The sequence below is a fragment of the Talpa europaea genome (genome assembly GCF_964194135.1).
Source record: "Talpa europaea genome assembly, chromosome: 13".
In the NCBI taxonomy this organism is placed as follows: Eukaryota; Metazoa; Chordata; class Mammalia; order Eulipotyphla; family Talpidae; genus Talpa; species Talpa europaea.
In genome coordinates, this window is record NC_140080.1 from 56,232,075 (window position 1) to 56,257,667 (window position 25,593).

General features: G+C 38.6%; 1 protein-coding gene across 19 annotated transcripts in view; it reads left to right on the forward strand.

Moving 5' to 3' along the window:
* DLGAP1 (DLG associated protein 1) overlaps positions 1–25,593 on the forward strand; it is a gene marked incomplete at both ends in the record, with an annotated part of 338,395 nt that overhangs the window by 71,981 nt on the left and 240,821 nt on the right. For 14 of the 19 annotated variants that reach the window (XM_084252591.1, XM_084252592.1, XM_084252580.1 and 11 more), the window contains one exon: positions 13,374–13,588. In XM_084252591.1, the coding sequence (XP_084108717.1) occupies positions 13,374–13,588 (215 nt within the window). Of the gene's footprint in view, positions 1–2,538; positions 2,653–13,373; positions 13,589–25,593 lie in introns of all 19 variants that reach the window. The other 5 variants (XM_084252593.1, XM_084252583.1, XM_084252594.1 and 2 more) reach the window with 1 other exon arrangement.

Here is a 25,593-nt window from a genome sequence, read left to right on the forward strand (position 1 = left end):
CTATTTTGACTTACTTGCAGTATACTTTTAGGTTTTGTGAGTGTAACTTGGAATAAAAAGTCAAAACTGTAATAGTAACCAGATGATAGTGTTGAAAAGTAGGAAATTTTGAGTCATATCTCTTCTTATCTATTTTTTTATAAATGCCAAATAGCAAGTTAATGATTCACAAGTATAGTAATTTATAACCTCATATGAGAAACTGGTATCCCCAAACTAATGATCAAATAAAGAAAAAAAATTCCTGAAATTTACTTCAGAATTCCTAATTTTTAAATCAACTGTTAATACTGGAAATGATTGACTTGGTATTTTATACTGTTATTTTATATACTCTAAGCCATATCATTTATTCGTAATATTGTCAGACTTCAGTTCTAAGGAAAAAGATCCATATTCGTTAGCATTTTGAAAATGCCCATACTATTTTATTTTTATATCAATATCAGATTTAAGGTCTAAAGGAAAAGATCAGTATTCATAGTCATTTGATAATTAGCGGGATCTCAGACATGCCAAAAGTTTTTAATATTTTAGTAACCCCAAAATTCAGTTTCAATGAATGATATTTCTATATCTGAGTTTCTGTTGATGGCAAGAGAAACATCACTAGACTTCTACCCATATCTCTGTTTCTGAACACCAGGAAGGGAATTCAGTTTTTGGAATTACAGTTACTAACCACAGGGGACATGGTGGACAGACACTACCATGCAATTACAACCATAATGGGAAACATATAATGGCTCACTTTGTCACTCCAAGCCAACAGGTATACCTCCAATATCCTAGTAAGTAATGTTAGAAATAGTTGCATTAAAAACCAAGAAAGGACTCTAAATTATATAACTAATTGAAATATATTTATTGAATATCTAATACCTAAACTTTATACCTAAACTTTTTTTTGTTTTTATCTTATGATCTTTTAGGACATGTATGTCCTTTCTTATATTTCACTAAAACTGGTACCCAACTATAACCACTGAATGGTGACATTCTGTGAACATTGCTTTTTAAAGCTTTTTGGTTTTTCCACTCATCACTACTTGTTACAGTTTTCAAAATGTTATAGCATGCATCACCCAGCAATATAACTCTTGAGTTTTATGTTCAATAGAAAATTACTGTTTTAAAGCTTAGAGACAGATATACGGTGTAATGAAGAGAGAATAGACATTTGAACGAGATACAACTGCCTCTCAACTATGACTTTTTAGCTGTAAGATTTAGTGCAAGTTATTTAATAGCACTAAGACTCAATTTTCTCATCTTCACAATGGGATTAATAACAGCATTGGGCTGTTGTATTATATGAGATGTTTGTGTCGTAGGTCCTAAGGTTGATTTGCTTCCCTGTGGATATACTGAATGAGAGAGGAAAATATCTGTTCCAGCATCGAGCAAAGTTTCAGAGATGTTTGCTGATTGAATAGTCCTGACACATAATTGATTCACAGCCCAAGCAAGCAGCTGGAGAATATAACATGCTGATTGACTGAGCTTGTCCCTGCGCTACTCCTGAAACATGTGAATCTTGAGTGGGGAAAAGGTTTCCCCAAAGCAGAATCACAGAAATGTAACTAAAAGAACATGATATGGAATGAGAGCAGAGAACCCACAAATGTCCACTAGAGTCAAAATACAGAATGGACATTTAGTAAAATTCATTCTCCTCACCTAACTTCACATCAAACTGGAGTATAGTATCTTAATTAATCCCAAGGGCATCTTCTCCAAAAACAGTGCCTCCTTTGATGTCAACCACCACCTCAGTAACATTTTCTACCATACCCCTAAAGGCCTGTGGATCCCTCCCCTCCTTTGAGGGTCACAGAACTTTCCTCTCTGCCCTGCTCCTGCAGCGCCATTTCTCAATGGCATCCATGCACTCCATGCACACACATTCAATTCTTAAGGAACAATTTTACCTCCAGGGAAGGAGATTTATAAGAACAAACCATAAACCCAGTAGGTAATGCAGAGGTCCTGAAATTTAATACTCAACTCAGTATGATTTGCATTAAAGCTATTTTTACCCTTTTTCTTCATCCATCCCCCCAGATTTGCCTGATCCACTTAAAACTTGTAAACCCCTTTGAGACCAGAGACTGTTTTATGAAATGCTTTTGGTGTATGTACCTGGCACCTGCTATGGTACTGTGTACCCTACAGATCCTTATAAATGTCGATGGGTGAGAATAACTCCGTAGGGCCACAGTCAGAGATTACCAGCGCACAGCACTGTTTACAAGTTCTGTTCAAGAATGTTTAAAAGTGTTATTTGAAGGGAGATGTGGCAAAGACTGCGAGCCTTTTTAGAAAGAGGTAGGTATTTACTCTTGCCCTTAAAAGGTAATTTCTAAGCAATCTCAAGCAAATTAAGTTTTATATCACCTTCGGGCTTCAAGGGGGGTTAGAAATCATGGTTGCCAGGGAAATCTGATTGGAAAACACCAATCAGACCTTGGGATCTGCACATCACGTAATTGTAATTTTCCTATTCTTGCTCTTTTTTTCTGCTTTTGCTATGAGAAGAGCAAACTAAAAAGGCTACAGGGACATTTATGCCAAGTCGCATTTGTCAAGTTGAAAGCTGTGTGGAGCAGAAAAGCAGTTCTCCCAGCTGCAAAGAAGATGCAAAGGAGCCGAGTGAGTAGGGAATCTGAGAGCTCACTAAAAGTGCTTAGAAGGCCAATACATTAAAGCCATCTATAGGCAAGAACTTGAAATCCAGGGTGAAGGCTTCTTACAAATGCTAAAAAGAACAAAGAAGAAAAGGCATAAAAAAAGCATTGGGGTGTTTGTAGACTCAAAAGCCATCCTTAAAAGGTGTAGCTATTCTGCAAGTTTTCTGATTCTCCCAAAACGTCCAGCTGTAACTGATCACAACAGCTGGCAAGAGAGCCAAAAAACAGTGAGACAGCAAATGTTTTACTTCATAAATATTTTAGGTATTATTTTAAATCTTCTTTATCAGTGCAGAGAAATTCATGACAAGATAATATTTGTGCTTATTTCAATAGTTACATTTAAAAAACAATACAGTTGAGTGGGAGCATACACACCATTTTTTTAAGTTTCTTTGTTGATTTACTAAATCAACATACATTTATCAGAGGCAGAATGATATTATTAAAAGCCTAGTGTCAGATAAATTCAGATGCCTGCTCATTATTATGACCCTTGGGCAAGTCATTTCAGCTTTTTGAGTCTCAGTTTTGCAACAGTAAAATGGACATTATAATGCCTGTTTTTTATAGGACTGCGGATACATTAAAATAGAATTACATAGTCTCAATTCCAGCCCTTTGAGATTATTTCATATATGTCAGATGATTCCATAAATATAAAATCCCTAGTTTCCCCTCCTCATATTTAGCCTTCCCCCTCAAGCTCCGGAAAGGCCAGGTACATTCTCCGCTCAACCATAGCCAAGTGTCCTCACTTACCTGGTTGCTTTCATTGAAAAACCCTGTGCGTGGGGAAAAAAAAACAGCAGCCACAGAGAGGGTAGCCTTGCAAATATAAATCTGTTATTGAGTCCCACAAATTTATTCACTGCTCTCCCTTGCCTATATTGACTTTATTTTTAACTAATCAGATACCTGAGTCCTTTCTCCCAACATTTTTTGTTCCTGACAAAATAGAACTTGGCTTTAAATCCCACCTCAACCATAGGTACCTGAGTTTTCTTTCCAAATCTCTGTAATCTGGAACTGCTAACAGAATCACACCAGCCTACCCTGGTCTATTTCAGGAAACATGCTCCATTTCAGCTGTCCCGGCTTTCTAAGTGTTTGCATTCCTTTTGTGGCTCTCAGATTTCCCAAAATCTCACACATTTTCATTACTCCAAACCTCACCATCCAACTTCCCATCCTGAGATAATCCCTGTTACAGAGTCGCTCACACATGGCTTCATCTCCCAGCCATCGCCTCTCAGACCATCACTGGCACAAAATGTCTAACTCTTATCTACAGTTAATTACACTGTAATGATTGCAGCCCAGCCAAAGTGGAGACTCAAATCACTTGAAAGAGCCTTTTAAAAGTAAGCCTTCCTTTGTCTGAAATAGTGTTTCTTTTAACTTTTATTTCAAGGCATGCAATCCTTTATTTGCTTATTAATTTTTTCCCTCCACACAGATCTTAAAACCCTATGAACTTGTTTTCTTATATGAAATATGCATTCTTTACATTACAAAAAAATACCAGTTGTTACTCAAAAGACAGTTAAAATCTAAATATGGGATAAAAATCGCTGGACTTTGAGGGGCAGACCCCAGATTGAATATGGTGCACCCTGGAATAACTACTAATATCTCTGGGCTACTAATATCTCGGTTTTGTTATTTGACCCGCTGATACTTTCTCTTCTTATCCTTCAAGTTGGAAGGCTCATAAGACGTAATAAGAACTCCTATATGTTTTGCAAAAGCTGACACAGATGAATGTTGTTATTGTTAATTTGTCACTAAGAATTATGTACAATAAGTTCTCTAATTACTATACAAGAATTCAACCATTTCTTCTGCTAATTTTGTACATAAATTTTTAAAAAGTATGTAATTCTAAGCTCCAGATTTTCCACATTTTTGCATCTTTGCTACTGGGATACATCATATAATCTATGTGTGTCCGAATTTAATTGGAACCATTAAATTTCTTTCTATCTTAGTGGTACCAGAATTACTGAGGGGTTGGTTGGTATTTTGATCTTAGAGGAAAGCTGAAGAATGGTAAAAGTAAGAGTCCTAGTCTATTCAAAATGGAAGTTTTATTAATCAAGTGGGGATAGGATCACCCATCCCCCAAAAATGAGCAAAGTGTGTGAGACACTCAGAATAGGAGGTATTACCTTGAATCATATCACCATTAAAGGTTTCCAATGGGAAAGATTATTTTAAGGGCCCCTATCTCATTATAGCTTTAGCTCACAAATATGCCAGAACTAGTATAATTATCTGTCAAAACAGAAACAAATAAAAAGTTGGCAGCCCCAGAAGATAATCCACTTCCAAAAAGCCTAAAAGAAAGATAAATATATTTTTGGACCTGTGAACCAAATTCAAAGAGTCGATTTCTTACCATAGAAGATATGTATGTGGAATTTTTATATTTCTCTATAGGGTTACATGTGTATTCCATCTGCATTTATAGTCTTGTACTAGAATATCTACTTTAATAAATAGAAGGATGGCACCTAAAATATCACTGCTTTTTAATCCTCACAATATTTATAGCTCACCACACTTTAAAAGTAATCATGAAGAAAAAGCTTTTAACCTTTACTCTTATACTTATGATGTTTTGACATTCACAAACTATATTCACACACATTATCCCTTTTTATTACACATTATCAGCCCCATTTTACAGGTGAAAAAGTGCATCAAAAAAAGAAGTAAAGTGACTTCAAAGTGACACAATGAGTGAAAGCAAACTGGTGTTGGAATTCATTCATTCAGCGTCACAATTCTGGGTAGAAACCTGTTATGTTTCTGGTAATGTAGCAGGCCCTAGCAAAAGCAAGAGAATAGTAGGAAGCTTTACCTTTTCCAACCTCTCCCTCACCTCTAGGACTAAGCGCTGCATAGAGCAGGACCTCCATGCAGGTAGGACCCTCCAGACCCCCAGTTGCTGGCCCTGCCAGTCCCCATATACCTGGAGTGTAGATGAGGATCAAAGTTTTTTTAAAAACCCTAATGCAAAAATAGTTGTTGCATGAGTTTCTTTTTTCCTAAGGTTTCTGCATAGCAAACCAGAGTAGGCATTTGAATTTCTATCACTGTGAAGCCAGACAAGCTTCAGCTGGTTCAAGAAAGTGGGCTTCCCTCTCAGTCTCACAGAACAGATATGTGTCCCCAGGACAGAGAGCAGTAGAGCATTTCCTGGTGGGGAACTCTCACTTAAAAAAGATGGGAAGAAGCAATATATTAGCAATTTAAAGTTCGCTTAATGTATTTTAATTATTTCTGCCCTGCTGTTACCAAAGGAATTGAAAGCAGCATTAGAGTCATCCTGGAAAGTCAATGTCATCATGAGGGACCATCTGTGTGCTGGGCAATGTGCCAAGTGCCACAAGTCATGCAGAACTCCCACAACCTGTCCTGATCACTTCCTGCATCCTTGTGGGCATGCAGTTCCCACTTTGGAATCAAGCAAGGAAAGTGAGGCACAGAGAAGCTAATTCATTTGCCCAAGAATTATACCTGGTTACTGGCCCAGCAGAAATTCAAACCTGGGCAGTGCCTGTAGAGTCCATGCCACTAACCCTTCAGCAGTGCTCTTCACCACTCCCCCTCCAACCCATATTCTAGTGAGTTTAGCAGAAGTTAATAAAATGACACAAAGATGCACGTAACAAGTTATGTATATAAGTACCATTGTATGATTATGCAAACTAAGTAACAAGAAGGAATATGTGGATCAAGTTTGGAGCCACAGAGTCTTGATCACAACTATATAACTTGGCCCTTGTGACTAAAAACCAGCCATAGTCAATACATAATGGATGGGCATAGCTGAGTGCCAGGGAAACCTTATTTATAAATACAGGTGGCAAGCGGGAGCCAGTCTGTGAGCTAGTCTGTTGCATAGAGTACAGTGATAGACTGTATTATATACCCTTATGTAGCTGCCCTTGTGTAGATCATACATGCTGTAGATTTCAAAAAGGAAATTAATTTACACTGAAAAGTTAGAGGGAGCATTGAGATTGTTGAGTTCAGACTTGAAGGAAGTTTCAAGCTGGGCTTTACAGGATTCTGCATGACCTGGTCTCAGCTTGCCAGTCTCCTCATATCACTTCCCTGTTGCTCAGTACACTTTAGCATGTTCATTCCTAGGCCTTCATTACAGCAAGCTTATTGTTCTCTAGAGACTGCACTGACTTCATCCCTCTGCCTGGAAGCTCTTCCCCCAGCTCTCCTCATGGTTGGTTCCTTTTTCACCAGATCTACCTCTTCCTGGTGACTTCTCTGAGGAACAAGTGAAAGGAGTCCCTCTCCAGCCACATGGTCACAGCACTCTACCTTATTTTCCTAATGGCATTTGTGGTTCCTGAAATTATCTTGTTCATGCACCAGTATGCTTGGCCTTTATACCCTTTTCTTTCTTCTCCTGCTTTCCTGTAAGCCCCACAGCATAGGATCGATGATTGTATTGTTCACTGTATATCCCCAGTACCCAGCCCATGGCTGGAAAGTTAAGCAAAAAGCACTTACAAAAGTGCAGAAAGAAGGGAAACAAGGAGACAGTTACAGAGGGAGACAGAAAATATAAGTATGCCCTGTTAGGTGGTAGTGAATTTTCTCCTGTTCTGTGACTGAATAGACTATAGATGTCATTAAAATGGCCCATCATTCAGTGGCCTTGGCACTATTTCAAATAAGGAAACGGTCTCTTCCTATAATTAGAGAATGGTAGCACTTGGCTATAACCATTTCTTAGACAGAGGTAGGTTTTCTGTACTTCTGAATGATATCATGAAACTTAAGTTATAGACTGGCTGCACCTGAAATAGAAGAATGCACACTAATCCTCTTTTATCAGAAATAAAATTCTCCATTGGAACTTTAACACTTAAACAAATGCCTTAAAAATAACATGTTTTTGGGGCCTCCCCTGGTGGCATAGCAGTTGAGCGCTGGGCTTCGAAGCTGCCCGCACCCTCTGCAGCACCGGTTCAATCCTCGGCCACCGGTGAGGGTCCCACATGGCACGGCAGACCTCTCCTGACGCGCGCTGCTCCTCTCAGCAGTGTACTTCGTCAGTCTGCCTGTTCTGTTCCCTGCTCTGGCTCTGGTGAATTCTCTCACCCTCCCACGCTTCTGACTGTACCCAGTGCTTGTATAAATAAATAAATAAATAAATAAATAAATAAATAATTTTTTTTAAAAAAGCATGTTTTTCTCTAAGCCATGACTATTGTTAAACCCAACTTTATTAGAATGATTTTATTTTTTTAATATTAAATAATGAATTTTTAATTGAGGTAATATTTAGATACCACCATCAAGTTTTGCAGCCACAGTGCAGCTACCACCAAATCACCACCATAGTCCATTGTACTTCTTTCCATCATTGTTATTACCCCTCCTCCTTTGGTGCTTCAGTTCTGTAGTCAGCTATCAAGGGTTAGTTTTTAAGCTTTTCTTTATATGGCTCTTAGTTTAGGTACTTTATAGTCCACATATTCGTGACACCATCCTGTATTTATTTTTCTCCTAACTTATTTCACTTAGCATTACTCCTTCTTGCTCCATTCATATTGTCACAAATGGCATGAGTTTGTTTATCTTGTTTGATCACTGAGAAATATTCTATTGTGTGTGTATATATATCACATTTTCTTGATCCACTCCTCTGTGTTGGGGCCCTTAGGTTGTTATCATGGTTTAGTTAGAGTAAATAGCACTGAAGTTATCATGGGAATGCAGGTTTCCTTTTGAATTAGTGTTTTTGAACCTTGGAGGGTAGATGCCTAAGATGGAATTACTGGGTCAAATGGCAGATCCATCTTTAATGTTTTGAGATACCTTCATACTGCTTTCCATAAGCACTGGACCAGTTTGCATTTCCACCAGCAGTGTAGGAGGGTTCCCTTTTCTCTACATCCTCTCCAGCACTTGTTTCTGGCCTTTTCCATATAGGCCTTTCTCACAGGTATGAGATGGTATCTCATGGTAATCTAGATTTGCATTTCCCTAATAAGTGATGGTGAACATTTTTTCATGTGCCTGTTTGCAGTGTGAAGGTCTTCTTTGGAGAAGTGTCTGTTTAGTACTCTGCCTATTTTTTTTTTTTGGTTGTGTTATATGTTTTGTTTTTGTAGCATCTTAACGATTTTGTTATTATTTCTTTACCATTTGTTGTTCCAACCACTCAGTCAGTTGGTGCATACAAGCAGGACAAATTGGATCAGCCTGTCATTGAGCATCCAGGCTGCTTTACTGTCTGCTCCAGCATCCTTCTTCCTGAGAGTCTACTCACTTAAACTGCTAGGACCAGTAATAATGAAGATTTTTTTTCAGACAGCTGCTATGTTAGGTTTTACTTTGCATTACCCCAAATCTTTTCTCTTTGTGTAATTGAAGCATAAATCACAGGAGTCTTTTCTAGATCATAATAGTGGCTGAAACCACATGATCCTCCTTTCTTTCCAATCAAAATGGAGAAACATTTCATGCTCCAGACCCCTCACAAATTTTCTTTGAAAATCATGTACCGGACAACTATCATCCCCTTTGCTTTAGAGTGTGAAGGATTCAGAATGAAAACTGTGGTTCAATTATAACAGCATTGCCAGTCCTTAGAATTCAGCAACAAATATTTTTCTTCTCTAAGATCTTGATTCTTTGTTTCTCTTCATGTTTTCTAGAGCTTATTTCTGTATCATTTTTTATATAATCTTGTTCTATACTACCTTTAGGTGAATGAATAATGGGTTGATTTTAAAATTCCATTCCAACGTAATAATTCTCAGCTGGTTCCCTTAGCAATGACTGTAGTCAATTTCTAATACAAGCTCAGGTATCTACCATAATCTAACTTTGGAAAAAAAAACAAGCACCCAAACAGAAATTTGTCATGTTTTGTTTCATAAGTGATGAGAGCTAAAAGTTTGTCACTAGCCTCTGACATATTCCAGAGAGCAATGCTTACGAACTGTGCGCCAAGTACTGAGAAATAACACGTTATCAGCATCATCTATGACCCTTTCTGTTCAACTTAATTTATAAAATGTGATAGCAATAATGAGGTTCTGAACACGATGATATCTTTACAGTGAGTCACCTCCCAAATGAAGGAAAACAAGACTATTCTCAACATGTGTAATTTCCCTAAGAAAGCTCCATTGTTGCTATGGTGATTTCAAGACTGTTTAGCTAAAAAAGTGAAAATGCTACATTGTTGCTACCACAATTAACAAATTGTAAATGAATCAGATATGATGGATTACAAAGGTATCCTGGGAATATAGTTGCTGGGTTCTGTAGGTGCCACAGATTGCAGCCTAGAAAGAGAGAGCATCAAATTGTGGTCACCAGCACTATTAGTTGCACAGGAGTTGCTGGGGTGGAACTCTGCCTTTTTGTAGCTGGGATTTGGGGAAAGTATCACATCCTCAGTTTTCTCATTTGTAAAATGATTATAATAATGATGATACTATCCCTCAGCTGTCTAGACCAAATGGGTTAACATTTTAAAGTATTTGGAACAGTACCTGTTAAATAAAATAAGCTACATGGTAAAGCTTAATCACACTTTATTGTTACCTCCAAACCACTGTTTTTCAGATCCATGAATAGTAGCATCACTTTACCCTGATGTTTCTAGATGTAAACTTTCTAATTATATAGATAAATTCATAGTTTCAGGAGGAAAGAGCAGTGTTTTTCTTAATTGAACATCCCTTCTCACTACATAGAACCTAGAAAATTTATAAATCAATGTCTAATATGTGTGCATGCCATTGTGGACAAGTTTCTGAATACTTGTCTTAAAATTCATATTATTAATCATAAAGTTTAGATTAAGTTAATTCTGCCCTTGGAGTAAAAGCACCTTTGACTCCCAGTACTGTTATGTGTTCTTTTACTACCTATGTGTTTCTGGTAAATTTACTATGCTTTCTGAGCAATTCCTTCTCATCTGAGAATTACAAACATACAAAAATCCCAGTGCTGCTGTGTTGATGAAACATAACATTGCAAACCTGACCAGTTCCAGGATACTCTAGGACAGTTCCTAGATACTAACTTCTCCATCACTGTTATTAATAACCCTTGGTGCTAGTGACCACCATATGTGGCACCAAATCTGAAACTTGCTAAAATGTTAATTTGCTATTATTCCCAAATTTATTTATGCTTTGTCCTCTCTCTCTGTTATAAGCATGTTGAAGGCAAGAACCAGCCTCTCACTCTTTGGTCTTCTTTGAATTAGCCTATGCAGCTTTCTGTGTGCTCTAAGCTGTTTGTTACTTCTTTGGATAAAAAGAATGGTCATTGTGTATTTCTTTTATGAAATGAAAGAGAAGTGAGATCTTAGACTGAGACTATGTTGAAGTGGAAAAATCTAAAATGAAAGGTGTAAGATGTCTTCTACAGTACAGTGTAATACTCCACTGAATTAAAGAAAATGGTTATAGAAAGGGAGAAAAAGCATACTGAGAACATTATCTTGTGTGGTACCCACAATTGGGAACTTAGAGTAGAATCCATTAAAGCAAGCAGAAAAGAACAATTCCAATAAATACTAGCTACATTAGGTAAGTAAAGAAACTCATAAGAGGTTGTGTGTGTATGTGTGTGTGTAAAAGCCAAAAGAAAACATATGAAGAAATGTGACTAACTTCCCAAAGAAATCACTGAAAAATTATCTCAAGCATATCTATGGAGGTGAAATCTAAACCAAGAGGGACTCAGAAAGAATAGAAACTGGGAATCCAGTGTAGCCAATATAGACCATTGGTTTAAGAAAGGAGATTGGATATAAGATGGTGAAAATGAAAGGCATAGTGTATATGTAGAGAAAACAGAAACATTCTTGCATTTTATTTTTTTATTTTCCTTTCATTTTTTTATTTTAACATTTATCATTTTTTTACAAATTTTTAGACAATATTTGCTTCCCCCACCCCCTCAGATTGAGTCCCCATAGAATTTCCTTCCCCAAGGCACCCATGCCCCATCATCACAGTCCCCTGTGCTCCTCCCTCCCTCCCTCTCACCCCTCTCCCTCCTCCTCCCCTGCAGTGTGTCTCTGGTCTATAATTGTTTTTGCTTTGTTGTTTTTTGTACTGTTATTATTATTTTTTACACTGATGTCTTATTTGGTTCCCGTATATTCCTGTTATAAGTGAAACCATCCAATATTTTTCTTTTTCCTTCTGGCTTATTTCACTGAGCATAATTCCTTCTGGCTCCATCCACATTGCTGTGAATGGCATGAGTTTATCTTTTTTGATTGCTGAGTAATATTCCATTGTGTATATATGCCACATCTTCTTGATCCAGTCATCTATTTTTGGGCATTTGGGTTGTTTCCAGGTTTTACCTATTGTAAATAGTGCTGCAATAAACATAGGTGTACAGGTGATCTTTTGAATCACTGTTTTTGTGTCCTTTGGGTAGATCCCTACAGGCATATGAAAAAATGTTCAACATCCCTGATCATCAGGGAAATGCAAATCAAAACCACACTGAGATACCACCTTACACCAGTAAGAATGGCACATATCAAAAAAAAAAAAAAAAAAAAAAACAGGGCCTTCCCGGTGGCGCAGCAGTTGAGCACTGGGTTGAGAAGCTGCCCGCTGCCTCTGCGGCGCCGGTTCGATCCCCGGCTGCTCCCCGGCCACTGGAGGAGGGTCCTGCATGGCGTGCAGACCTCTCCTGCTGCCCGCTGCTCCCCTCAGCAGTATGCTTCAGTCCTTCTGCCTGCTCTGCTCCCCGCTCTAGCTCTGGTGAATTCTCTCACCCTCCCACGCTTCTGACTGTACCCAGTGCTTTAAAAAATAATCTTTAAAAAATAATAATAATAATAACAAATGTTGGCGAGGATGTGGTAAAAAAGGAACTCTCCTACACTGCTGATGGGAGTGCAAACTGGTCCAACCATTGTGGAAAGCTGTCTGAAGGTTCCTCAGTCTATTCAGAATGGAGCTGCCATACAGCATTCTTGCATTTTAAATGATAATTGAAAACATATCATTGAAAAACTCAAATAAAACTGGCCTCCTTTCCCATGCTTGACGCAATATTATCAGCATGAGAAAACTGAGAAGTATAAGTAAATCAGTCAATGGTTTTAATTTTTCTTTTCTTTTTTTAGAGTTTTATTTTATTTTTATTTTTATATTTTTTTTTTATTTTTTACATCACTGTTCAATTTTAAACAATATTTGCTTTTCCCCCACCCCCTCAGGTTTAGTCCCCATAGTTTCCTTCCCCAAGGCACCCGTGCACCATCACCTCAGTCCCCTATGCTCCTCCCTCTGATCCCTGTCCTGCCTCCTCCCCTGCAGCATGTCTGATTTATAATTGTCTGTTTTTGCTTTGTTGTGTTTTGTACTGTTACTATTTTTTTTACACTGATGTCTTATTTGGTTCCCCTGTATTCCTGCTATAAGTGAAAAATGGTTTTAATTTTTCTGACACACAGTTAATTTTAAAGATTGAGACATGGATTTTCACTTATTTAAAAATATTTTTGACCCAATTATAATAAAAAAGCCATTATTGAAAACCTAATATCTAAAGCATTAGATAATTATCTGTATTACCCACATTCAGGGTCATATTAAAAAAAAGAAAAATGTAGGAGTTTATGGAAAATGAATTTTCTGTTTTATGTATGACTAGGTTCCTCAAGATGACTGGGCAGGGTACAACCCTCGAGGTAAAGATGATGAAATCCCATGCCGAAGGATGCGGAGCGGCAGCTACATCAAGGCCATGGGAGATGAAGACAGTGGTGACTCAGACACAAGTCCTAAGCCCTCTCCTAAAGTTGCTGCACGAAGAGAAAGCTATCTCAAGGCCACGCAGCCATCCCTTACAGAACTCACCACACTCAAGTAAGTGTCTCCAACACTATACTTCTGACAGTCCAGTTCCTTGTATTGTCATCTAGGCTCAGATTGTGTGACTCCTCAAGTAGACATGGCAGAAACGCCCCACAGATGGAGCAGTGCAATGCATTGATTGACCTACTGGCTTGACATTAGGTTTGACTTGTATATCCAAGTGCCTTCAAAGATATGGGCATCCAGAAATACTCTGTATAGATCATAAATTGAACCCCACCCTGCAAGAAGAGTTTAAAACAACCTGCAAGGATTTAAGATTTCTATTCAAAGAGATCTGTGTGTACCAACTCTTAGACATTTGTTTAGCACTAAACCTAGGCAACTCTTCACAAAAGTCCCTTGTCATTTTTGCATAATTGAGTAATAGAGATTACCTTGGAGGTTATAGAATGTAGCTGCTTAAAAATTGTGTGACATGAATATTCTTGATATATTTTTTAAATGTGGACACTCAATGCATATAGAATTTATAAGAACTTTAAAATAGTTGTTTGGAACTACATGGTGATAAATAGTCTTCTCTCCATTTGTGATATATGTAAATAGAGAACAGAATTACAAAAGAAACTACTGAAATTGATTATTTTAAGTCAAGCTTGATTTGATTTTTAGTATTTTTTATGGAGAACAAATCAGAATTGCAACATATCATTGTGTGCATTATCATTTGGACATGAAAATATATTATGGACAGTATTTTAAAGTGCCTTTCAGTCCATATTCTGAGAAAATGCATATTGCTACTCATGTATTTATATTTTATTATAAAATAAAATATAAGACAATAAGTAAAACAGAAAAATCAAAGTCATGTGGTTAAGGAAAGCAACAAGATTATTAACCTAGAACACTGAAACACAGCTGACTTCTGTGATGGAAATTACTTAAATAGCAAGTTAAATTATATTTGGAAGAAGTGGGCAGGGAGATTCCCCAGATGAATTATTTTTCAAGGGATCATGTGACACCATTCTGGATCATTTCCATCAAAAATTAATACCAAAAGGGAAGAGAAGGGCACAAGGGACTATGGTGATGGTGCACAGGTGAATTGGTGGTGGGAATTTTACGGGTATTAAACCTGAGAGGAGAAAGTACACATTGTACAAAAAGGAAGAATGATGTAAAACATATATACAATTTTAAAAAATTAATACCAGTGACATTAATAAACCAGGAAAAAAGCTGGAAGGAAAGGAAAATTCTTCCTTTCCTTTGGCTTCTAGTTGCCCTTCCTCTTTGCCTTTATTACTGCATATATTCGTTTCCTAGACAGCCAGCAAGTACCACAAACTGGGTTGTATCTCACAGTTCTAGAAGCTGGAAGTCTGAAATCAAGGTGTTGGCAGAGACACACTCTCCTGAAACCTAGAGAGAGTAATCCCTTCCTTTGTCTCTTGTGATTGGCAATCCTCAGCATTTCTTGACTAGCAGCTACATCACTTCCCTTTCTGCCTCTGTTGTCACATGACATTCTGCCTTCTGTGTGTTCACATGCTTGTATTCTTATGACATCAGTCATATTGTATTAAGACTCTCCCTAAAACCTCATCTTCACTTAATGAAATCTGCAATAAGGTCATGTTCATAGGAATTAGGAGATAGGATTTCAACATATAGGTATGGGGAACACAGTTCAACCCATAATGTTGCCAAACAAGGTGAAAGTTGATCATGGATATGAACAGTAGGAACAGGTCTTCTTTGCCCTTTGGCACAACTCAGAGGCCCAGAAAATTGAAAATGTCCAGTCTTTATCAAAAACTGGATCTGTAATAAAGGTCATTGAAGTGAGGGTGGGTAAGAGCCCATCTGACAAATATTTCCTGTGAACTTAAAATATTTCTCCACCAGAAACAATAATAGGTAGTCACAGCCATGGCATTAGTTAACATCTTCGAAAAGAAGAAAGGGCAAGAAGACTTCAGACCCTCAAGATCTCAGTTTCCTTATGTATAAGCCAAGCATATAAGAAGTTTCCTGAAAGCTCCAGAATCCCCTCCACCTCTTAAGTATCCCAGTAGTTTATAAAGATGCACTTGTCACATCTGGTGAATGACACTTTGTGTATTGAGTGATGAGAAAGTGATTGCTGTACCAAATATGAGGACACGAAAGAGCAGAGCATCAATGAAGGTGACAAGAGTGCTCTGAGGAGTCTGGGTATAGGTGTAGGTGCAGAAATCAAGTTCAAAGTCGTGTCTTGAAGCTACCTCTTCATAACTTCAGATCTCTAGCAATCTGCTCTGAGGTAGATTTAATATTAGTTTCAGTGAACAACATAATTCAATATTTCATACATTGCAACATGATCACCATGAATCAACATCCATCACCATACATACTTACAAGTTTTTTCTTGTGATGAGAACTTTTAAGATCTACTCCCTTAGCAGTTTGAAAATATACAATACAGTATTATCAACTATAGTCACCATGCTGTATATTACCTTCCAAGGACTTATTTTATAACTTGAAGTTTGTACCTTTTAACACCCTTCACCCATTTCTCCCTCCCCCCACCCTCCACCTCTGTTTTCTCTATCTATGAAGAACTCTTTTATTTGTTTTAAAGTACTGGATTCTATTTTATTTATTTATTTTAATTTTTTAATTTTATATATATTTTTACATCATTTTTCATTTTTGCACAATGTATGCATTTTCATTTTGGTTATAGTCCCCGTATAATTCCCATCACCCTTGTTTTGATCCTACTCCCTTCTTCCCCGCCCCCCGTAGTGTGTCTCAGTTTCTAGTTGCTTGTTTTACAGCCATCATATATGTGTGTGTGTGTGTGTGTGTGTGTACGTGCATATCTACATATATATGTTTACGGCTTACAAGTTTTAAGAGCAAAAAGAGGCAAACACACAGATAGTGGCTAAGCAGTTTGTAGAGGGTCAACTAGTTCAGACAGTGAAATAAATATTTGAGCTGAGTATGAGTCAGTGACTGCTCTTTTCTTCCTCCAAACCTATGAAAATTCAAAATGGTAACCAGTTTACTATGGGACGCCTAGTAAATGAAAAACGTTATTTTTTTTTTTAAGATTTATTTGTGCATACAAGAACTGGGGTACAGGCCAGAGATGCGGGGGGTAAGAGGATTCACCAGAGATAGAGCAGGGAACAGAACAGGCAGACTGACTGAAATACACTGCTGAGGGGAGCAGCAGGCAAGGCAGGAGAGGTCTGCTGTGCCATGTGGATCGAACTCGTGCTGCAGTGGCTGTGGATAGCTTCATAGGTTGCTTCTTAACCCCTTCACCACCAGGGAGCCCTGAAAAACATTATTCTTTAAGATAGAATTCAACCAAACCATGCATGTCTGTTGCCCCCTATTCATTAGCCGGCAAGAGAACATCTGACTATCATTTAGGTATCTTTCTCCTCTGTGCTACCATCCCATTCCCCAGACTTATTTCTCATAGTTCTGCTTGTCTCCATTCATTTCTCCTTCATGTACTTTAAGAGTTCCGTTTCTTATACAATCTACATATTAAGCTTCTGTCATACTCAACTACATATGATTATTAGTGACTTCTATTTTAATGTGATTTAAGCAGGTACACAGGAAAAAAGGAAAATACATTATGTAGGCAAATTTCAAACATGACATGACTCATAATCAGTGCTGTCTTTTATTCCTTGATGGTGTTTTGACTGAAGATTATTTTTCAAGAAGTTTGAAACATTCAGTCCCTCATAAGTAAAAAGATCCCCATATCCTGGAATTCTAGTCCCCCCCCCCAAAAGAAAACTGTATTTTTGTTACTTCTTTGACATTTAACTCAATTTTTTCCTCCATCCTCCTCAGCAATTCACAGCTTTAGGGATGAATCATAGCCATGAACCAAGATAACTAAAATTAGCCAAGTGAGATTAGGGCAACATTTTGGTTGAGGTTTTCAATTCCCATCTTCTCTCAGAAATGTTGGAGAGAAGAGGCACTCCCACACTTTCTTACATCGTTTTTCTTTTCTCTTTTCCCTTCTCTATTTTCCAAAGGCATTTTAAAAGATTATTTCCGAGGATGGTTTTATCAGCTACTTAATGTTAGTGAGTGTATCTTTAGAAATGTGAAGTCCACGGTCAGTTGAACATTCTAGAGCCCGGCATAGCTTGGAGGCAGTTAACTGCACCTTTGGGCTGCAAAATGCCTACAGCTACTGCCTATATTTCTCTCACTTCCTTCGTTTCTTCCACAGCTAGTGACAACTTCTGTCACCTCACTACCGGCCTTTCCTTCTACATTTATTACCAATGAACTTGAAATAGCACATCCCCCAAGGATATTAGTATTTTCAAAAAATATTTCTGGATGTTTAATAGTAAATCTCAGGCAAATCGGGGAGAGGTTTGGGAGCCAGAGTTTCCTCAAATCATGTCTCTACAACTTGATTATGATAAGGATCTAAGTCTCTTACTTGCATTTGCTATAATATGCTATTTATTTTTGGAATTGATACCACTGCCTGCTACCATGAGTGGCTGAAACCATGTCCAAATCCCATCTTGTACTTTTTAAAATTTACTATTGAAAGAACTTTTTAAAAATAAAAGCAAATGAGCTGCCATTTAAAGGATTCTAAAGTTAAATTCAAATGTCTATTCATTTTAAGTAGATAACACTTTAAAAATTTCTTCACAGTTCTTTATCCCTAAACACTAAGTAAAATTTTCACCTGGAAGAAATAGTCAGTCCAAACCATCATAAGGCATCGATACTCTTCTGAAAACAGCAAGAAGACTTCTGCGTATGTTTGGCTGTGGAGAAGACAGAGTTCCTAGCAACCCTGATAGAATGTTTAACAAAAGGCTATCAGAAGCTTTGTTTCAGGCCTAAATGCCCTGAAGGCAGATAGTTTTTCATTTTCAAGGTGGTTAATTCTCTTTCATTCTTTCCCTGATCCGGGTGAAATGCTAAGCAGCTGTGTGACTTTTGGTAACTGGTTTAATGTCTCTGAGACTCTCCAGTTAAACGAGAGATTTGGCCTCTTGGCATGAATGGTGCCATTTAGATGGTTCCTGTCACAACTGTCCCCTACCTAGGCCCATAGCAGACAGCACTAGTAATCCCAACATCGATGGACCCCAGCACACCTCCCACTGAACACAGCCTGGACCTCAGAACCTGTCTTAACACAATGTTCTAGCTGCTGCCTTTCAGTGACCAGCGATACTACAGCATCACATGGTCTCTGAGGGACTGTTCAATACTAATGTGCATAATTGTAAGAATGAGGTCAGAAGGACTGGCAGTTCACACTTAAAGACCAAAGGAAGTCATATTGGTAAATAATGTAATTTGAGAAGAGGTAGATGGTAAAGTCCTTTAATTCTAGCGATTTAAAGTGAGTCGATTCTACATGAGGAACCCAATATTATAGCCTCTTGCTGGAGTCCCTCTCTCTTTTATTTTTGGTTATTTTTATTTAAGTTTCTTTCTCCACTTCTTCTCCATAGACACACTGTGTCTTCTGCCAGTTCCTCACATTCCACATGGCCTTGTACCCACCTACAGTCCTCATGTTCCTTTTCTTCCTAGAAAAAGTGGGGAGCTGGGGGATGAAGTTGGGAAGAGCATGATTAATTTTCCAGAAGATGTGAACCATTTCTAAGAAAGTAGCAATATATATGATCCCATCTTTGTCCTAAGTGGTATGAAATGTCTGTTTTCCTTTGTTATCTGCTTTTCCCAGACACTTTGCCATTCCTCTCCAACCTGTACCTCGGTGTAATGGTAACATATAACACCAGGTGTTCTTCACAATGATGCAGACAGCAGAATAACAAAACCCAACATCCTCAGTGATACAAAATGACAGTAGTTTCCCTTCTTTCCCTGACCGGAATACTTTAGTATCCTCTATTCTCCCAATGCTTTAAAATGTGGGTCCCTCTTTGGGGTATGAATACACTCCTCCAAATGACACAAGTGTGGATGAATGAGTATTGTCATCTGTACTGTATCTTGGTCTCTTACTGTACAATTACTTGTCAGAGAAACCTGTTTTTGAAAGAAAACTTAGATTCGACCATCCTGACAATGGTCATGACCACAAAGAGCAGCTGTGTGTTCTTGATGGGGGTGGAAGAAGGAAAGGAAATTCAGATACATTTTAGAGAGAAGGAACAGAACATTAAAACACAGGTGAGAGATACAGGTTTTAAGGAGGTTCTATTACCTGACTGTGTGCTAAGGTCTTTACATCCCTTCCCCACCCACTTGATCATCACAATGTTAGTTGTGAATTAGATTATCCCCCCTTTACAAATGAGGAATCTATGTCCCAGAAAGATTAAGTAACTTGCCCAAGGGTATATGTCAGCTAAGTGTCAGAGCTAAGTGTCAGAGCTAAGATTCGAACCCACATTTTGAGAGCAGAAAGGATTAAAAATGAATGAATGAATGAATGAATGAATGAAGTCCGCAATAGACTTACCAAGACTGCAGAGATGTAAAAGAGGTCAAAAGTGGAAGAGTAAAGGAAAATCAAATGGGAAAAGACACCGGAGAAGCAGTGCCCAGGAAAAAGACATTCAAAGCCAATTTGGAGAATGAAGAGTAAACATGGGAGGAAATGTCAGAGGCTGCATGAAGTAGGTTCTGTCCCAGAAGGACAGGCCAGCAGACAGGCAGCTGGAACAGGGAGGCCCTTAAGAACATATTGCCCCACACTTGGCCTGGGTGAAAGAAAGAAGGAAGGGCATATGGCAAAAGGATTAGAGCTTAAGGGGCTTGACTGGTGGAGGCCACAAGTAGAAGAGATGGCTCTTAGAAGCCTTGGTCTAACTCTGCAGCAGAGTGAGATCCTGTCCTTGGGTCTGTTCTGTGACTGAAGAGTATAGAACCCAAGCCTTCTTCATTTGGGCCAGCTCTGTCTAACTGTGTAACAAGGCGTAAAGACAGTGGAGAGATGTGAGTGGGGAAGACCTCAGATCGCAGTTCTGGAAATGTAGATTGCCGACTCCTGTTAGGTAGTGCTGATGGAAAATGCTACACACTACCCCCTGCCAGGAAGGCTTGTTTACAGAGAGACTTAAAATTTCTTTCCTTTGCCTGTCTGCTAGGTACCATAGCTTCAACCTCATATACGTGTTCCCTGTTAAAGTGCAGAAAACCAGGTAAAAGAGAACATCCTTAGTTAAGTAAGAAATTGTATTTATGTAATTATTCATTTTTCCATGTAACATTTATTCAGTGTCTTTAATAGTGAAGTACTATTTGTCATTTAGACCTCAGTTTCACAAATTTGCTAAATGCTTGACTAATATCAGGTTTTCCAAGATCAAGTAGAAGCATATATATAATATATATAATAAAATGAATATATGTAATAAATAACAGTGATTGTTTACATATTATATTTGTGTACAATGTAAAATATGTTTGTAAATAAAAATATAAAAATATTTTAGAGCATATATATCATACAGATGTATTTTTAGAGTAATATATATTACTGTTTATTTTAGAGAATATAGAGTATATCATTTTTAGAGATTTTTAGAGATATAGTATATATCGAGTCTAAAAGTGACAAAAGCAGGCACTCTAGAGAGGAAAGAAACAAAGAAGCTGGTGACAATAAAGTTAATCATTTTTGTTTAGATTGTTTTCCCTAGTCAAAAAAAAAAAAAATCCCCTTTACCTAACATGGAGAGGGCTTTTTGTCCTTTTTTATTGAAGGCTACTATTTTGCAAGCTTTACCCAAGTTGTTAGTTTTGCTTTCATGTTATGTCATTAAAGAAATCATCCTCATGTACCTCAGTACACTGTGCAGGAATGAGACAAGCACTAAAGCAAGGCCAGGTGGACTTATTAAGAGCTGCCCTTAATCCCTTTAGCAGACAGGATGTAAATCCTAATAAATGTACCTTTGCAGAGAATGCATACAGAGTAGCAAAATCCTCAACATTCCTATGTATAATACAGGAGGAAATGAGGTCAATACTGCAAAGTTATTAATTATTGAATAAACTGATCTGGGAATATTGAGAATTTTTATTGAAAAATTTTCCAAGCATCTTTTTAAAACAACCTGAACTACATTTCTGCGAGAGCTTTGAAAATTCTGCTTGGTGACTTTGAATGGAATGGACAAAATACCTGTATGAGATGTTTTTTCAGCTTGTGTAGTCTAAAACTTTAGCATCCGACCACCATCATATTCTTATTATGCACACGGATACTGTATTTTAAAGCTAAGCATTCAGGAAGATGAGATTTCAAGGCACCCAAATAATTCACCACTCCCTAATGTACATCACTTCTCTCCCTGACTTTTCCATTTCTGTCAACCAAATACCATTTACCTAAATTTAATCCTGCAACATTACAGTTTACCTCAAGTTTTAGGGCTTCATTCTTCTGACTTAATGATTGCAATCGACCAGTTTGTCTTTTTGTTGACAGTCTCTCTCTCTGAAGCATCTCTTAAAGACTTTCTAATGGGCAATCACCTCTGAATCCTGCTTTATCTATGCACATAGGCCTCAACAACATTTAGCATTTCATGGTGAAACTTCACTCTACTTTGAAAAAGCTTTCTTGCTGTCCCCTACCCCTTACAAGTATTTTATTGTTGCATCGGCAACACTACTCTGATAAGTGGGAGTCATGGAGCCGGCTACACAATGCAGGATGCTGCTGAAGGGCAAGATCCTGGCCTTTAAGTTAGAATATCCCTACTGTAGCAATTGTAAGGAAAGGGGGACAAAAAGAAAAGGGAGGGTGAAACTAGAAAATGTGCTCTGTCATCTATAGTACCAGGGTTGTGAGTCTGCCCTCCAGGCACTTCTCATCTACTGATGACTCAGTATTGTAATTGAGATCAAGCTCTAGATCCCCAGCCAGGGTTTCGGTCTTTTTTTTTTTTTAATATTTAATTTTATATAATTCTTACATCATTTTTCATCTTTGCATAATGTGTGCATTTTCATTTTGGTTATATTCCCCATATAATTGCACACACACCCCTTATTTTGACTCTAGTCCTTCCTCTTCTCTCCCCTCCCTGACCCCCCCACCTTGTGTCTCTGGTTATCAACAAGTCTTCCACTGACCAGCTTCTGGGGTCCTTTCTCATACATCAGTCAACGCCCCCCCCCCCCCTTCCCAGACATACCTGTGATGCATAGCCTTCACAGGGTGATCAAGCTTTCTGCTCTTGATTGATTTGAAAGGCACTTTGTAGGGTTGGGCTCCTATAACTAATTGACTAGGCAGTTCTGACCTTGTATAGGACTGCAGAACTACAGGTAACAAAAATGGTGACCGAACAGGCTGTTTAGGATTAGCAGATCCGCATTTTATGTTTCAATTGAACAGAGCTACTAATTATTCTTAATATCTGTTTTACTGGCTTCAGTTCTGTGCTAGTCAGGAAAGACTAGATTATGCTAGGGATAAAATAGAAAAGAACAATGAGGTTTATAATGAGAATTATTTTTCTTGCTTATGATACTGGAATTGTAGGTTTTCAGGCCTAGTCTCCCAGCCAGGAACAGATCCCAGGCTGCAGGGGCAGCTCTGAGTCCCAGCCACTAGACCACCACAGGTTGATGTCTCACGAAGCTGCACCAGGAACTTCACAGACGCACAGGCAAGCAAACGAGAAGAGGCAGATTTGTTTAGAGAAAGAAAAAGTTTATTGAGGAGAAAAGGAACAGAAATAAAGAGGGACTCCCAGGCCATGGAACCAGGCCAGGGAGGGGCAAGGAAGCCAAAGTGGAGTCAGGTCTCAGGGAATATAGACCTTCTTTTCCTAATTATTCTAAAGCTCCACTAATGAACTAATGATTCATTAGTTCTCGGTGGTCTCACTCACTGCCTAAATGTCTCTGTGCCCAGAACTAAGTCTCTGTGTCCCAGATCTTACCTTTTTTCTTTATTGTCCTCAATTTGGAATGTCCTATTGATCTTAGTCCTAGGGTGTTTGATTAGTTCCTCTTTGAAATTTGTGTCTCTGGAGCCTTCCTTAACTCTCCTGAAATCCCTGCACTGTCCTTGAGGCTGCCTAATTATCCCTAACTTGCCCTAGGATTCACTTATACTACATGTCCATCTTGGGGCAACATGGCCCTTAAGGGACCATGTGGTGGACACTCCCTATCAACAATGGCCTCTAAAGTCACTAAGGGAGAGCAAAACACAGGGCCTTAATTTTCACTCACAAGTGCAACAGGTTTCCATTTCCATTCCACTCACAAGTGCAACTCCATTTCCATTTCATGGGCAAAAACCAGTGACGTGGAAGTATCTATCTTCAAAGAGGCAAAAATGCAATTTTATCATGTTTCTAGGACTTGGACACACAAAACAGTGGTTGGCAAGCAACACAAATGACCACCAGAGTCTGTCTTTCTAGATACCAAATATTGGGTTCATTCTCTCTTTCATGCAGGCAAATACATTCATGCCCACCAACAATATGAAAGGGAGAAAACCCAAAATCCATGCCCTGGCCCTATTCTAGTCCTATAAACTTCACAGTTTAGATCTGTGGGTGCCATGTGCTCATCTGTATGGCAGGGTTTAACACACTATAATATCTGTATGTGGTCCAGATGTGGCTCCTCTGCAGCTGGAGACCTGCAGACTCAAAAAGACAATCTGCTTCCCCAATGGTGGAACAAAAACAAAACATCCACAGTAAACACATCCATTCAAAAACAAGATGGGAGATAACAGGAGTCATTGGTTTATGGCAGTTCTGCAGTCCCACTGGATAAGATATTCAGGCTCTCCACCCAGGGAAAGGGCATGTGTCTTGATTACGCTGCAGTTCTGCTCCCTGGAAGCCACTTCCTATTCACCTTCTGTCTCTCTTAGCTCCCTGCTCTGGGATAGTCTTCCATTCGTTTATCCTGCTTGATCACGTCCAAATTACACTAAGGGCATGTAGGTCCTGGAGCCCAGGACACATACTAGTGTTCCTGTCATGACCATGTCGTCTCACTCAGTCTTGTGGTTCTTTTGGCTGCACCCCTCTCTCAAGACTACTCAGCTTCTTACCTACTGATTCCCCTGAGTTCCATGTAACAATCATCACACTCATGATACAGTGCTCATTTTTGCTCTGTCTTTGCCTGCCCACCTCTACACCTCTCTCGATCTGAGATATTTTCAGCTTAAGAACTTACTAGCTGTTTTCCTCTGCATCATTTTGTCTAGTGGAAAGGATTTATCGAAATGTATCTTCATTTTAAATCACCTGCCTGAACTCAAAGATTTGAACAATGGATGGTGAGACCATATCCTTGATCTGAACTTTGTACCAAGGGTAGTTTTTGTCATGTCTTCACCACTCAAAGGCCTTCTCAGGTTACCTTTTACAAATTGGGTTGAAGTCACTTGCTTCTTCCAATCCTGCAAGTCCACAAATGCCTGGCCTCTTCTTAATCCCTTTCACTGCTATTTGCAACATAACCAATCCTTTTTTGAGCTTATTTCATATTGCATAACACCTTGTTGAAGGCTTCCAACAGCAATCAACACATACTACTAACATTGTGTTTTGCGGCTACTTCCCCTAGAGTTATGAATTAATTTGTGACATCATTCATCTTCTATTTTTTTTTATAGAGGCATGCTTTTATTTATTTGTTTGCTGGTTTGTTTGTTTGTTTTGTTTATACATGCACTGGGTACAGTCAGAAGCGCGGGAGGGTGAGAGAATTCACCAGAGCCAGAGCGGGGAGCAGAGCAGGCAGAAGGACCGAAGTACACTGCTGAGGGGAGCAGCGGGCGGCAGGAGAGGTCTGCGCACCATGTGGGACCCTCCTCCAGTGGCCGGGGAGCAGCCGGGGATCGAACCGGCGCCGCAGAGGCTGCGGGCAGCCTCGCAACCCAGCGCTCAACCGCTGCGCCACCGGGGAGGCCCCCATTCATCTTCTAGGTTGCTGTAGAAAACAGTTTACAGAAACAATACCAGGACTAAATGATTCACCACTGCATAATATGGGTTACTATTTTTTTTATTTAA